This window comes from Ornithorhynchus anatinus, chromosome 4, assembly GCF_004115215.2.
Source record: "Ornithorhynchus anatinus isolate Pmale09 chromosome 4, mOrnAna1.pri.v4, whole genome shotgun sequence".
Taxonomy (NCBI): domain Eukaryota; kingdom Metazoa; phylum Chordata; class Mammalia; order Monotremata; family Ornithorhynchidae; genus Ornithorhynchus; species Ornithorhynchus anatinus.
The window spans coordinates 134,681,070-134,697,103 of NC_041731.1; the positions used below are offsets into that span (position 1 = coordinate 134,681,070).

The 16,034-nt window shown below is 48.4% G+C and overlaps 1 protein-coding gene across 2 annotated transcripts in view; it reads right to left on the minus strand.

The window, feature by feature from the left end:
• Nucleotides 1-16,034, minus strand: part of CFAP99 (cilia and flagella associated protein 99) — a 109,896-nt gene that overhangs the window by 10,421 nt on the left and 83,441 nt on the right. For both annotated transcript variants that reach the window (XM_029062119.2, XM_029062120.2), the window contains 3 exons: nt 12,201-12,342; nt 8,567-8,718; nt 6,077-6,282 (listed from right to left, as the gene is read on the minus strand). In XM_029062119.2, coding sequence (XP_028917952.1) covers nt 6,077-6,282; nt 8,567-8,718; nt 12,201-12,342 — 500 coding nt within the window. The remainder of the gene's footprint in view (nt 1-6,076; nt 6,283-8,566; nt 8,719-12,200; nt 12,343-16,034) is intronic.

Here is a 16,034-nt window from a genome sequence, read left to right on the forward strand (position 1 = left end):
CCCCCCTTTCCCTCTCCTGTCCCACCCCCTCAGCACCGTACACGTCCGCTCAACTGTATATATCTTCATCATCCTATTTATTTGTTTAATGAGATGTACATCACCCTGATTCTATTTATTTGCCATTGTTTTTGTGAGATGTTCTTCCCCTTGACTCTATTTATTGCCATTGTTCCTGTCTGCCTGTCTCCCCCAATTAGACCGTAAGCCCGTCAAAGGGCAGGGACTGTCTCTATCTGTTGCCGATTTGTACATTCCAAGCGCTTAGTACAGTGCTCTGCACATAGTAAGCGCTCAATAAATACTATTGAATGAATGAATGAATAAATGGACAGAGAAGCAGCGTGGTGTACTGGATAGTGCACAGGCCTGGGAGTCAGAAGGTCATGGGTTCTAATCCCAGCTACACTATTTGTCTACTGTGTTACCCTGGGCAAGACACTTCACTTCTCTGGACCTCGGTTATCTCATCTGTAAAATGGAGATTACAATTGTGAGCCCCGTGTGGGACAGGGACTCTGTCCAATCTGATTAGGTTGTATCTACCCCAGTGACACATAGTAAGCACTTAACAATTACTGCCATTATTATCAATCTTCTTCTTTCCTCTCCAAACACCTTGAGCAAGTTGTCTACACCCGCGGTCTCAAGTTCCTCTCTTCCAATTCTTTCCTTGACCCTCTCCAATCTGGCTTCCGTCCCCTTCACTCCACAGAAACTGCCCTCTCATAGGGCACCAGTGATCACCTTCTTGCCAAATCCAAGGGCTTCTACTCCATCCTCGACCTCTTGTACCTCTCAGCTGCCTTAGACACTGTCGACCACCCCTTCTCCTGGAAACATTATTCAACCTCGGCTTCCCTGACACTATCCTCTCCTGGTTCTCCTTCTATCCCTCTGGTCGCTCATTCTCAGTCTCCCCCTCCTGACTTCCAGGCCCATTCTCTAACCAGTAGGCCATTTTGTTTCTCTTTTCCTGTCTTCCCCATTAGAACATCAGGTGTAACCTCCCTAAAATCTCCCCTGCTCCTCTCCATTCCCGCTCTCCTTCTACCTCTTCTTTGACTGTCCCATCTATCCCGGTGGAATCTCAAGAGGAGATCTCCCACCTTCTCTCAAAATATCCACCCTTCACCTGCACATCTGACCTAATCGCTTGCCCCCTCCTTTCTTTCCTCTCTGATAGTCACCATTAACTGTTTTCTATCTGCTGGATCTTCTCCACTGCTTTCAAACATGTCCATGTATCTCCTATCCAAAAAACCCCTCCCTCGACCCCCCGGCTCCCTCCAGCTACCGTCCCATCTCCCTCCTACCATTCCTCTCCCAACCCGTTGAGTGAGTTGTCTACAACCGCTGCCTCCAATTCCTCTCCTCCAATTCTCTCCTTGACCCTATCCAATCTGGCTTCCATCCCCTTCACTCCACCAAAAGTCCAATCTCTACAATCACCAATGACCTTCTTCTTGCCAAATCCAAGGGCCTCTACTCTGTCCTAATCCTCTGCGACCTCTCAGCTGCCTTCGAACAGGTGGACATCCCCCCTTTCCTGGAAACATTCTCCAATCCTGGCAGGGGCTCCAGGTAACCCACCAAGCTTCAAGAATATCCCGAAGCCTCCAGGGGTATTTAGGAGGCGCCCCACCCCAAAGTACCCCCTGGGCAGGGTCTGCTCTGAGCTCCACCTGGGGAGCCCAGTCCTGCTGAAATTCTCCACGTTTTGCCAGGTGGAGCTGGGCTTCTCGCCACTGAAAACATCCAAGCTCCACTCACGGTCTCCTAAGGGACCCTTTTACCTTTTTAGTAAATCTCCTCCTCTCCGACCTGAAATTTACCTGAAAGATCTGGGCATCATTCCAAACCCTGGAGACAGCAGGCAAGTGAGTGGTTCTATTTTTCACTTTCATTAAATTGAGCCATCCTGTCTTAAGTAACTGCCAAATTTAGGAAAATGAAAAGCTAATTCGCTTCAGCATTAATTATACATTACGGGATTACCCATAGGATTAAACTCTTCTAGAGAGCAACAAAGCAGAGATTGCGCCTAGTAACTTCATTATACTCTCCCAAGCCTTTAATACACAGCTCTGGACAGAAAAAGCACTTAATCAGTGGTATAAAGCGAGTGCTTACTATGTGCAGAGAGGACTGTACTAAGCTCTTGAGAGAGTACACTTCAACAGAATTAGAAGACATCTTTCCTGCTCATAACAAACAATAAATATGATCAATCGATTGAGATTATCAATTGAGATTAGGGAGCTGCGTGGCCTAGGAGAAAGAGCACGGGCCTGGGAGTCAAAGGACCTGGGTTCTAATCCCAGCTCTGCCACTTGTCTGTTGTGTATCCTTGGGCAAGTCACTTAACTTTTCTGTGCTGTGCCTCAGTTCCCTCATCTGCAAAATGGGGATTCAATAGCTGCTCTCCTTCCTCCTTAGACTGCGAGAACCATCACTACCTGATTATCTTGTATCTACCTCATTCATTTATTCATTCATTCAATCATATTTATTGAGCACTTACTGTGTGCGGAGCACTGTAATAGGTGTGTGGGAGAGTACACTATAACAATAAATAGACACATTCCCTGATCACAATGAGCTTACAGTCTAGCGGAGACAGACATTGATATAAATAAATAGATTGGAGATATTAGACTCATTAGCTGTGGGGCTGGGACGAGGGATGAATGGGGAATAGCGCCAAGGTGTGGGGCTTGTGAGACACGAAGGATGGTGGTGTCATCTACAGTGTTGGGAAGGTCGGGGGAGGACAGAGTTTGGATGGGAAGATAAGGAGCTCTGTTTTGTAAATGTTGAATTTGCCAAAATATGCCAAAATATGTGAAAAAATATGCCAATAACTATGCCAAACTAGCATACTAACCCCTTCAAGGCCCTTTTGAAAGCTCACCTCTTCCAGGAAGCCTTCCCAAACTGAGCCCCCCTTTTCGTCTGCTCCTCCTCCCCTCCCCATCGCCCCGACTCCCTCCCTCTGCTCTACCCTCCTCCCCGCCCCACAGCACTTGTGTATCTATGTACATATTTATTATTCTACTTATTTTATTAATGATGTGTATATAGCTATAATTCTATTTATTTAGATTGATGCTACTGAGACTGTGAACCCGTTGTTGGGTAGGGATTGTCTCTGTTGCCGAATTGTACTTTCCAAGTGCTTAGTACAGTGTTCTGCACACAGTAAGCCCTCAATAAATAAGATCGAATGAATGAATGAAGTGTCGGCAAGACATCCAAGTAGAGATGAAGGCAGGAGGAGATGCGAGACTGCAGAGAGGGAGACAGATTGGGGCTGGAAATGGAGATTTGGGATCATCTGCTTAGAGGTGGTCGTTGAAGCCATGGGAGCGACTGAGTTGTCCAAGGGAGTGAGTTCAGATGGTGAATAGAAGGGGGATCCATAACTAAACCTTGTGGGCCCCCCAAAATTAGTGGGTTTAGTACAGTGCCCCAGAGCTTAGTACAGTGCATAGTAAGTGCTTAACAAATACCACAGTTATTATTAGGGGAGGACCCTGTGAGGGAAACTGAGAATGAGCGCCCTGAAAGACAGGAGGAGAGCCAGGAGAGGATTGTACACCATCACTGACCCCTTGAGTTGGTAGACAAGCAGCAAGGCTTAGTGGAAAGAGCCCAGCCTTGGGAGTCAGAGGATGTGGGTTCTAGTCCCGGCTCCACCACTTGTCTGCTGGGTGACCTTGGGCAAGCCACTTAACTTCTCTGGGCCTCAGTTACCTCATCTGTAAAATGGGGATGAAGACTGTGAGCCCCACGTGGGACAACCTGATTACCTTGTATCTACCCTAGCGCTTAGAACAGTTCTTGGCACATAATAAGCGCTTAACAAATACCATTATTATTATCCCTGCCCACAAGGAGCTTACAATCAATAGGGGGAGACAGACATTAAAACAGAGTAGGGCTGGGGGAATAGCAGAGAGTAAGACTATTTACTTAAGTACTGAGGGACTGGGGTAAGTACCAAAGTACTTAAGGGTGCATAGCCAACTGCCTAGTTGATTCATTCATTCAATCATATTTATCGAGCATTCACTGTGTGCAGAGCACTGAACTAAGCTCATGGAAAATACAATTCAGCAACAAAATCAGTTGATGCAGAGGGGAGGGCAGATAGAGTAGATATAGGGGTTTGTCTGGGAAGGCCTCCTGGAAGAGAAGCAGCGTGGCTCAGTGGAAAGAGCCCGGGCTTTGGAGTCAAGGTCATGGGTTCGAATCCAGGCTCCACCACTTGTCAGCTGTGTGACTGTGGGCAAGTCACTTCACTTCTCTGGGCCTCAGTTCCCTCATCTGTCAAAGGGGGATGAAGACTGTGAGCCCCACGTGGGACAACCTGATTCCCTTATGTCTACCCCAGTGCTTAGAACAGTGCTCTGCACATAGTAAACGCTTAACAAATACCAACATTATTATTATTATTATTATTAAGAGATGTGATTTTATGAGGGTTTGAAAGTGGTGGACTGTCAGATATGAAGGGGGAGAGAGTGCCTGGCTCATTCATTCATTCATTCATTCATTCATTCATTCAATCGCATTTATTGAGCGCTTACTGTGTGCAGAGCAGTCTACTAAGTGGTTGGAAAGTACAATTCAGCAATAAAGAGAGACAATCCCTTCCCACACTGGGGTCACAGTCTAGAAGGGGGGAGACAGACATCAAAACAAGTAAACAGGCATCAGTATAAATAAATAGAATTATAGATATATACACACCAAAACAAGTAAACAGGCATTAATATAAATAGAATTATAGATATGTACATATATATACTGCTTCCTTCTAGACTGTGAGCCCTTTGTTGGGTAGGGATTGTCTCTATTTGTTGCTGAATTGTACTTTTCAAATGCTTAGTACACTGCTCTGCACACAGTAAGTTCTCAATAAATACGATTGAATGAATGAATAAATAAATATATACACAAGTGCTGTGGGGGGAAAGGAAGTAGAGCAAAAGGGACCGAGGCAGGGTGATGCACAAGGGACGCGGAGATGAGGACAAGGGGGGTTTAGTCTAGGAAGGCCACTTGGAGGAGGAGAGCCTGCAGTATAGTAATAATAATAATTACAGTATTTGTTAAGCGCTTACTATGTGCTGAGCACTGTTTAAGTGCTGGGGTAGATACAGGGTAATCAGATTGTCCCATGTGGGGCTCACATTTTTTAACCCCTGTTTTTACAGATGAGGCAACTGAGGCCCAGAGAAATGAAGTGACTTGCCCAAGGTCACACGGCAGACAAGTGGCGGAGCCGGGATTCGAACCCATGACCTCTGACTCCCAAGCCCGGGATCTTTCTACTGAGCCACACTACTTCTATAGCTTTGAAGGGGGGAAGTGGTGATGGGCGGATTTGAAGAGGGAGGGTGTTCCAGGCCAGAGGTAGGAGATGGACCAGGCGTCGACCGCGGGAGAGGCAAGAACGAGGCCCATTGAGAAGGTGAGCGGCACCAGAAGAGCGGAGTGTGTGGGCTGGGATCGAGAAGAGGAGAAGACAGGTGAGGTAAGAGGGGGCAAGGGGATGGACAGCTTTGAAGCCAATAGCGAGGAGATTTTGTTTGATATGGAGGTTGATAGGCAACCACTGGAGATTTTTGAGGAGGAGGGTGATATGCCCAGAACGTTTCTTTTGAAAGATAATCCGGGCAGCGGAGTGAAGTATGGACTGAAGTGGGGAGAGACAGGAGGTTGGGACGTCAGACGCGAAGGAGAAGGTGGGTAAGTGGTCGGTGGTGAGTCAGACGAAATAGAAAAACAGACAGTGGGTTGGTGTGAGAGGAGCAGAGTCTGTACATTGGGTTGTAGTAGGAAGTCAGCATAAGAAACACAGAGAAGAAAAGAAGACAAGCTTGGGAGAGTACGATTCAAGAGTGAGTATGGTGCTACACACACATAGTAAGCACTCAATAAATAGCACTGATTGATTGATGGATTATTTTGTATCTACCTCAGGGTTGCCATGCTCTTTGGCAGAAATCAAGCACTGAATAAATCCTGTCATTAATGATTATTATTAAGTACCACGCTTTGAACTGACTTAAGTGCTGCTGTTTTCCCAGCGACTTGTCGGGCCAGACAAATTTGTTCCAGTTTGTCCAGAAGCAGCTGCTCCTTTGCTTGTTTTTCTTGTATGATGTGGTCCCTCTTGTCTTCTTCTATTCTTTTCTGTGTTTCCTTCAGCAGGATCAGTCGTTCACGCAGCTCCACTATTGACATTTCTCCATGGAAGCCGTAGCCGGGAGTCTGAGCAGGAGACAAGAAACGGTGGAAAGGGAGAATCCCAGCGTGACCGAGGTCAAGCAGCAGACAAGTAGCCAAACTGGGATTGGGAACCCAGGTCCTCCAACTCCCACTCCTGTGCTCCTTCTATTTATTTTTATTTTTTACGCAATTTGTTAACTGTTTACTAGGTGCCAAGCACTGTATTAAATACTGGGATAGATACATGCTGATTAGGGTGGACACAGTTCATGTGCCACAGTGGAGCTCACAGTCTTAATCCCCATTTTGCAGATGAGGAAACTGAAGCACAGAAAAGTTCAGTCACTTGCCCAAGGTCACATGGCAGGCAAATAGCGTGGCTCAGTGGAAAGAGCCTGGGCTTCGGAGTCAGAGGTCATGGGTTCAACTCCCGGCTCTGCCACTTGTCAGCTGTGTGACTGTGGGCAAGTCACTTAACTTCTCGGGGCCTCAGTTACCTCATCTGTAAAATGGGGATTAACTGTGAGCCTCACGTGGGTCAACCTGATTACCCTATATCTACCCCAGCACTTAGAACAGTGCTCTGCACATAGTAAGCGCTTAACAAATACCAACATTATTATTATTATATAGCAGAACTGGGATTAGAATCTAGATCTTTCTGATTCCCAGGCCCATGTTCTTTTCACTAGGCCTCACTGCTTCTCATACGATGGGTTCTAGATTCTATATTTCCTAGATTTCACTCCAAAGAATAACAAAATGGGCAGGGGTGGGAAGAGAGTTCTAATAATAACGACAATGATTGTGGAATTTGTTAAGCACTTACTATGTATACTAAGTGCTGGGATAGATACAAGATCATCAGGTCCCACATGGGGCTCACAGTCTAAGAAACAGGGATTGCATCTCCATTTTGCAGATGAGGGAACTGAGGCACAGAAAAGGTAATTGACTTGCCCAGAGTCATAAAATAGACAAGTGGAGGAGGCAGGATTAGAACCCAGGCCCTCTGACTCCCAGGGTCATGCTTTATCCACTAGGCCACTCTCTTTCTCCGCCGGAAAATGATCGAGGAACCCGAGAGGGTCCATGGGCCCGAGGGGGTTCCTCTCCATCCCTGGAGGTTTCAGGCCAGAGATGGTGTCTTCTGTGTCTCTGCAGCGCTCTCGCTAGCCCGTGCCACAGATGGACTGACTGACTGACCCTCTTAGGGGGTCTGGAATGAGCCCCCCAATTCCTTCAGGCCTTCATTCCCCATGTCTCTGCCCCCCACCCTCTCCTCTCCATCCAAACATTACCACGTTAATACAGTCAATCATCCTTTCCCGAGTGGATGACTGCATCAACCTCCTTTCTGCTCTCCCAAGCTCTTACCTCTCCCCACTTCAGTCTACACTTCACTCTGCTGCCCGGATTATCTTTCTAGAAAAATGCTCTGGGCAGGTCACCCTCCCTCCTCAAAAATCTCCAGCGTTTGCCTATCGACCTCCGCACGGAACAAAAACTCCTCACTCTTGGCTTCCAAGCTGTCCATCCCCTTGCCCCCTCCTACCTCACCTCCCTTCTCTCCTTCTCCAGCCCAGCCCGCAAACTCCGCTCCTCTGCTGCCGCTAACCTAAACTTAGTTGTTTAGACTGTGAGCCCGCCATTGGGCAGGGATTGTCTCTATCTGTTGCCGAATTGTACATTCCAAGCACTTAGTACAGTGCTCTGCATATAGTAAGCGCTCAATAAATACTATTTAATGAATGAATGAATGAATAACCTTTTCACGGTGCCTCCATCTCGCCTGTCCTGCCGCCGTTCTACCCTTGGCTTGGAACGCTCTCCCTCCTCAAATCCTCCAGTCACTCCTCCCTCCCTGAAAAGCCCTACTGAAGGCTCACCTCCTTCAAGAGCCTTCCCAGACTAAGCCCCCCTTTTCTTCAGCTCCCCCTCCCTTCCGTGTCACCTCGACTCGATCCCTTTGCTCTTCACCTCCCCTCCACCCCACAGCGCTTACGTATACATGTATATAATCTATAATTCTATTTATTTATATTGATGCCGGTTTACTTGTTTTGATGCCTGTCCCACCCTGAGACTGTAAGCCTATTGTGGGCAGGGATTGTCTCTACTGCGGAATTGTACTTTCCAAGTGCTTAGTACAGTGCTCTGCCCCCAGTAAGTGTCCAATAAATACAATTGAATGAATGAATAAATGACTTGACCCCCCATCCAGGCCTTTAGGAAGCATCTGGGCTCAGTGAACCAAAGCCCGACGTGGATGAGGTGTATGCGGGTTCTGGGCACAGCCCATGTGCATTGGTGCAGGTGGGCTTACCTGGGTCAGGTCAACACACTTGTTCCTCATCGCCGGGAGAGACTCCAGAGCTCGGATCTGATGAATCAGTTGGCATCTCCGGTTGAGGTCCTCTTGGGCCTGCTCCCGGCCCTGGCAGAGAAGCTTCCTGCTCTCTTCGGCTACTTCTTCAACTGGAGAAGGAAACATGGGTCTATTTGAGGTCCCAGCCGGGGCACAGCTTGGGCTGCTGAATGCGATGCCGGGCTCAGGCCTGGCTGTTCTTGGTCTGTGCCTGGCCTGGACCCGGCCTGCGCCCGGCACGCCCCACTTGCACTCAGTAAAATTTGGGTAAGGCGGCCGGTGGCCCCACTAGGGAGCCTTGGCTTCTCCATCAGGAGTGGCACGGTGGCCCAGTTCCAGCGTGGTAGAGGGGATGCAATCTTTACAGACCACCCCGCTCATCGACCAAGCAGGACTCCCCTACCGTTGCCAGGACCACACTGCCCCAGGCCAGATGGGCACTGGCTCCTCAACATTGGCTTTAAAGCCCTCCATCATCTTGCCCCCTCCTAACTCACTTTGCTACTCTCCTACTACATCCCACCAGCCCAAGCTCTTTGCTCCTCTAATGCCAACCTTCATTCATTCATTTGATCACATTTATTGAGCGCTTTCTTTGTGCAGAGCACTGTATTAAGCACTTGGAAAGTACAATTCAGCAATAATTATAATGTTGGTATTTGTTAAGCGCTTACTATATGCTGAGCACTGTTCTAAGCCCTGGGGTAGATACAGGGTCATCAGGTTGTCCCATGTGAGGCTCACAGTTAATCTCCATTTTTCAGATGAGGTAACTGAGGCACAGGGAAGAGAAGTGATTTGCCCACAGTCACACAGCTGAAAAGTGGCAGAGCCAGGATTCGAACCCATGACCTCTGACTCCCAAGCCCGGGTTCTTTCCACTGAGCCATGCTGCTTCTCTATTAGAGAATAATAGAGACAATCCCTGCCCACAATGGGCTCAAAGTCTGGAAGGGGGGAGTTAAACATCAAAACAAGTACACAGGCATCAATATAAATAACTAGAATTATAGATATATACATATATACATAAGAGCTGTGGGGCCACGGGGGAGAGCAAAAGGAGCGAGTTGCGGTGACGCAGAAGGAAGGGGAGCTGAGGAAAAGGAGGACTTAGTCTGGGAAGGCCTCTTGGAGGAGGTGAGCCTTAAATAGGGCTTTGAAGGTGGGAAGAGTGATTGGCGGATGTGAGGAGGGAGGACGTTGCAGGCCAGAGGTAGGACGTGGGGCAGGGGTCGGCAGTGAGGTAGATGAGATGGAGGCCCAGTGAGAAGGTGAGCGGCAGCAGAGGAGCGGAGTGTGCGGGCTGCGATGGAGAGGAGAGAAGGGAGGGGAGGTAAGAAGGGGCTAGGGGATGGACGGCTTTAAAGCCAATAGTGAGGAATTTTTGTATGATATGGAGGTTGATGGGCAACCACTAGAGATTTTTGAGGAGGCGGGTGCCGTGTTAGAACGTTTCTGTAGAAAGATAATCTGGGCAGCAGAGTGAAGTATAGACTGAGAAACAGTGTGGGTCAGTGGAAAGAGCACGGGCTTGGGAGTCAAAAGACGTGGGTTCTAATCCCGGCTCCGCCACTCGTCTGCTGTGTGACCTTAGGCAAATCACTAAATTTCTCTGTGCCTCAGTTCCCTCATCTGTAAAAGGGGGATTAAAAGTGTGAGCCCCACGTGGGACAACCTGATTACTCTGTATAACAGTGCTTGCCACATAGTAAGCGCTTAACAAATGCCATAATTATATTATTAATTATTATATCTGTAATTTATTTCTATTAATGTCTGTCTCCCCCTGAAGACTGTAAGCTCGTTGTGGGCAGGGAATGTGTTTGTTTGTTGTTGTACTCTCCCAATCGCTTAATACAGTGATCCACAAGCAGGTAGGGGCTCAAGAAATACGATTGAATGAATGAATGAATGAAAGGGAGGTGGCTTTCTGGGTGGTCTCCTGCCGTCCCACCTAGCAGCGGCGTGGGAGCCCTTGGCACAAGGTCAAACCCCACCCAGGGCAGCCTCCGTCTTGACTCCCAGGGCGAAGGCCCGGCTTTAGGAGGATCCAGACGTTAAACCCGGTCGATCAGGCGCGTCGGCTGGGGGCCGCAAAGCAAACTTTTCCAAAAAGCCTTTCTCCAACACTTTGTCGGTGAAGTTATAAGGGCTGCGCCTGCCAACTCTGTTACACTGTTGTATCGTACTCCTGCAGTCGCTTAGTACAGCGCTCTGCACGCAAGAAGTATTCAGTAAATACACCACTGCCTGATTGAATACGGCAGGCCCTTTGCCTAGGGGAAGCAGCGTGGCTCAGTGGAAAGAGCCTGGGCTTGGGAGTCAGAGGTCATGGGTTCGACTCCTGGCTCTGCCACTTGTCAGCTGTGTGACTGTCGGCGAGTCCCTTAACTTCTCTGTGCCTCAGTTACCTCATCTGTAAAATGGGGATTAACTGTGAGCCTCACGTGGGACAACCTGATTACCCTGTATTTCCCCCAGTGCTTAGAACAGTGTTGGTATTTGGTATTTGTTAAGCGCTTACTATATGCAGAGCACTGTTCTAAGCGCTGGGGGAGATAACAGGGTCATCAGGTCATCCCACGTGAGGCTCACAGTTAATCCCCATTTTACAGATGAGGTAACTGAGGCCCAGAGAAGTTAAGTGACTCACCCACGGTCACACAGCTGACAAGTGGCAGAGCCGGGAGTCGAACCCATGACCTCTGACTCCGAAGCCCGGGCTCTTTCCACTGAGCCACGGTGCTCTGCACATGGTAAGCGCTTAACAAATACCAACATTATTATTATTATTATTATGTGGGTGAGCATCACTGATGCCGGGGGTTGAGAGGGGAAAAGTATGCTCCGCAGCCAGCAGGACCTGGGTGGAGTTGTCTTTGCAGCACTAAACCAGCTAGAGAAGCAGTGTGGCTTAGTGGAAAGAGCCTAGGCTTGGGAGTCAGAGGTCATGGGTTCGAATCCCAGCTCTGCCACTTGTCAGCTGTGTGTGACTGTCGGCAAGTCACTTCACTTCTCTGGGCCTCAATTCCCTCATCTGTAAAATGGGGATTAAGATTGTGAGCCTCACGTGGGACAATGTATCTCCCCCAGCGCTTAGAACAGTGCTCTGCACATAGTAAACACTTAACAAATACCAACGTTATTATTCTTTTTCTCTGTGCCTCAGTTCCCTCATCGGTAAAATGGGGATTGAGACTGTGAGCCCTGTGTGAGACAGGGACTGTGTCCAAGATAGTGAGTCCCATGTGGGACAACCTGATTATCTTGAAAGTACCCCAGCGCTAAGAACAGTGCTGGGCACATAATAATAATGGTATTTGTTAAGCACTTACTATTATTTTTAGCCACAGTCTCTCTTTCCCACTTCATGCAAAGTGAGATTCCCTTAGTCGGTCAGAGGAGTGGGGAGAAGCGGAAAATTTGGCTGCAGGCAGTGGATGATGCTCTCTTTGGCTGGATCCAAGGGGCTGGAAGCCCAGCTTCTTCAGCTCTTCCAGGGGGTGGGTCATCCCACCCCTGACCCGTTCCCACGGTTCCCCGCATCGACAGCCACAGCCCCCAGAGCCCGGCCCCTTTCCCCGCTTACCTATTTGCCGTTTGCATTTCTGGAGCTTCGTCTGTGCCTGCTTTGCGTTTTTGTGTCCCTCCATGACCTGCTCCACCAGCTCTCGCATTTCCTTCTCCTCCTGCAGCCGCTTCTCTGCCCACCGGCGCATCAACACGGCCGTCTAAAGCCCAAATGGAGCCAGAAATGAGGGGGGCCGGGGACGGGCGGTGGAAGGAAGAAGCTGCCCAGAGGGCCGCTCAGCCAACATCCGAGTGAGCTCGCTCGATGCCTCGCATCCCGCAAAATTATTTCGGTTCTTCTGGAGCTTCAGCTCAGGGCCCAAAAAATGGGTTCCTGCCCCATCAATATTATTAACTTAGAGTCCCTGATCTATTCCTTCATTCAATAGTATTTAATGAGCGCTTACTATGTGCAGAGCACTGTACTAAGCACTTGGAATGTGCAATTCGGCAACAGATAATGTTGGTATTTGTTAAGCGCTTACTATGTGCAGAGCACTGTTCTAAGCACTGGGGGAGATACAGGGTCATCAGGTTGTCCCACGTGAGGCTCACAGTCTTCATCCCCATTTTACAGATGAGGGAACTGAGGCACAGAGAAGTGAAGTGACTTGCCCACAGTCACACAGCTGACGTGTCAAAGCCGGGATTTGAACTCACGACCTCTGACTCCCAAGCCCTGGCTCTTTCCACTGAGTCACTCTGCTTCTCGATAGATAGCCAATGGTATTGATGGAAGGTATTTGATAATAATAATTATGGTATTTGTTAAGCACTTACTACGTGCCAAACACTGTTCTAAGCACTGGGGTAGATACCAGTTTGTTAGGTTGGACACAGGCCCTGTCCCATGTGAGGCTCGCTCTCTATTCCCCATTTTCCAGATAAAGTCACTGAGGCCCAGAAAAGTGAAGTGACTTGCCCAAGGTCACACAGCAGACGCGGCAGAGCCGGGATTAGAACCATGACCTTCTGACTCCCTAGCCCGTGCTCTAGCTTCTTGATCTATCAATAGCATTGATTGAAAGTCCTTGCCACATCACTAATAATAACAATTCTGGTATTTATTAAGTGCTTATTATGTGCCAGGCACTCTATTAAGCGCTGGGGTGAACACAAGCAAATCGGGTTGGACATAGTCCCTGTCCTACTTGGGACTCACAGTCTCAATCCTCATTTTACAGATGAGGAAACTGAGACCTAGAGAAGTGAAGTGACTCACCCAAGGTCACACAGCAGACAAGTGGCAGAGCGGGGATTAGAACCCAAAAGTATTGACTGAAGATCCCTGACCCATCAATAGTATTGACTAAGGATCCCTGATCCACCAATAATATTGCCTGAGGGTTCCTGACCAATCAATAGTAATGTCTGTGGCCCTGTTCTATGCACAATGCTGTACTGAGCGCTGACTCTGTGCACCACACTGTACTGAACACCGACTCTAATAATAATAGAGATAATAACTGGGTATTTCTTACATGCTTACTAAGTTCCAGGCACTTTTAAAGGCACTGGGGTAGATATAAGGGTTGGACACAGTCTCTGTCTCACACGGCGGGGCTCACAGTCTCAATCCCCATTTTACAGATGAGGGAACTGAGGCCCCGAGAAGTGACTTGCCCAAGGTCAACCACCAGACCAGTGGCGGAGCCGGGATTAGAGCCCAGGTCCTCCTGACTCCCAGGCCCCTCCTCTATTCACTAGGAGACACTGCTTCTCACTTCCTGAAGTGGGACTTTAGGCACGTCATTTCACTTTTCTGGACCTCAGTTTCCCCATCTAAAAAGGGGGGGGGAAATAATATCTGCATTTCCCTACATCAGAGGGATGTTGTCAGGACAAAAATGAGACTATTAACGTGAAAGCAGTGTGGTCTAGTGAAAGAGCACAGGCCCCGGAGTCAGAAGGACATGGGCTCTAATCCGGCTCTGTCACTTGTCTGCTGTGTGACCTCGGGCAAGTCGCTTCACTTCTCTGGGCCTCAGTTCCCTCTTCTGTAAAATGGGGATTAAGACTGTGAGCCCTATGTGGGACAGGGACTGTGTCCAACCTGATTTGCTTGTATCTACCCCAGTGCTTAATAGAGTACCTGGCACACAGTAAGCACTTAACTAATATTCATTCATTCATTCAATAGTACTTATTGAGCGCTTACTATGTGCAGAGCACTGGACTAAGCGCTTGGAATGGACAAATCGGTAACAGATAGAGACGGTCCCTGCCCTCTGATGGGCTCACGGTCTAATCGGGGGAGACGGACGGACAAGAACAATAGCAATAAATAGAATCGAGGGGATGAACATCTCATTAAAACAATAGCAAATAAATAGAATCAAGGCGATGTACATTTCATTAACAAAATCAATAGGGTAAACTAATGTCACAACTTTTATTATATATTTATCTACGGTATCTGTTAAGCCCCTACTATGCGCCAGACACTGGACTAACAGCTGGGGTAGGTACAAACTAATCAGGTTGGCCTTCCCTGACTAAGCCCTCCTTTCCTCTTCTCCCTCTCCCTTCTGCGTCACCCTGACTTGCTACTTTTATTCAACCCCGCTCCCAGCCCTAAATTACATATCTGTAATTTATTTATTTCTATAAATGTCTGCCTCCCCCTCTAGACTGTAAGCAAACTGTGGGCAGGGAATGTGTCTGCTTATTGGTCTATTGTAGTCTTCGAAGGGCTGAGGTCAGTGCTCTGCAGACAATGAGCGCTCAATAAATACGATCGAATGAAATACGATTGAAAAGTGGCGGAGCCGGGATTAGAACTCAAGTCCTCTGACTTCCAGGCCTGTGCTTTAACCACTAATCCATGCTGCTTCCACCCAGAACAGCCAGCAGAGGGAACAACCTATCTGTCCATTTAGTAAGAGTTTCCCCACTGCCCAAATCCCCGCCTCCAACCGAAAATGTTACTTACGGAATCACCCGGAGGGTCTGAACACAAGTCTTATCGCAGCCAAGTGGAGGTGTGGCTTCCGTTCCTTCTAATGATTTGTCCTAATGATGCCCAGCTTGGGTTAAACTGGAACCAGCTTCAAGGGCTGCCATCCTATTTTTTTCTCTTTAGATTCTCTCACGAGTCTGTTCTGGGACTCTGGCAATCCGGTAACCTCACACCCTCTTCCTAATGATAATAATGTTGGTGTTTGTTAAGCACTTACTATGTGCAGAGCACTGTTCTAAGTGCTGGGGTAGATACAGGGTCATCAGGTTGTCCCGCGTGAGGCTCACAGTCTTCATCCCCCTTTTCCAAATGAGGTAACTGAGGCACAGAGAAGTAAAGTGGCTTACCCACAGTCACACAGCTGACAAGTGGCAGAGCTGGGATTCGAACCCATGACCTCGGACTCCCCAGCCCGGGCTCTTTCCACTGAGCCACGCTGCTTTCCCTTTCTCTTCTTAGTCAGTAGTATTGACCCAGAGCCTACTGGGCGGTGAGCAAGCCCCTGGGAGAGTCCACTAGATGCTAGTAGACATTATCCCTGCCCTCCAAAAACTAACAATCCATAGCTCTGTCATCAGGGACAAAAGCAGTGTGGCCTAGTGGTACCAGCATGGTACACGTGGAAAGATCCCGGGCTTGGGAGTCAGAGTTCATGGGTTCGAATCCCGGCTCCGCCGCCTGCCAGCTGTGTGACTTTGGGCAAGTCACTTCACTTCTCTGTGCCTCAGTTACCTCATCTGTAAAATGGGGATTAAAACTGTGAGCCCCACGTGGGACAACCTGATCACCTTGTATCCCCCAGCGCTTAGAACAGTGCTTTACACATAGTAAGCGTTTAACAAATACCATTTTTTTTTTAAATTTATTTTTAGAGGATGGGCCACAGCTGTCTTG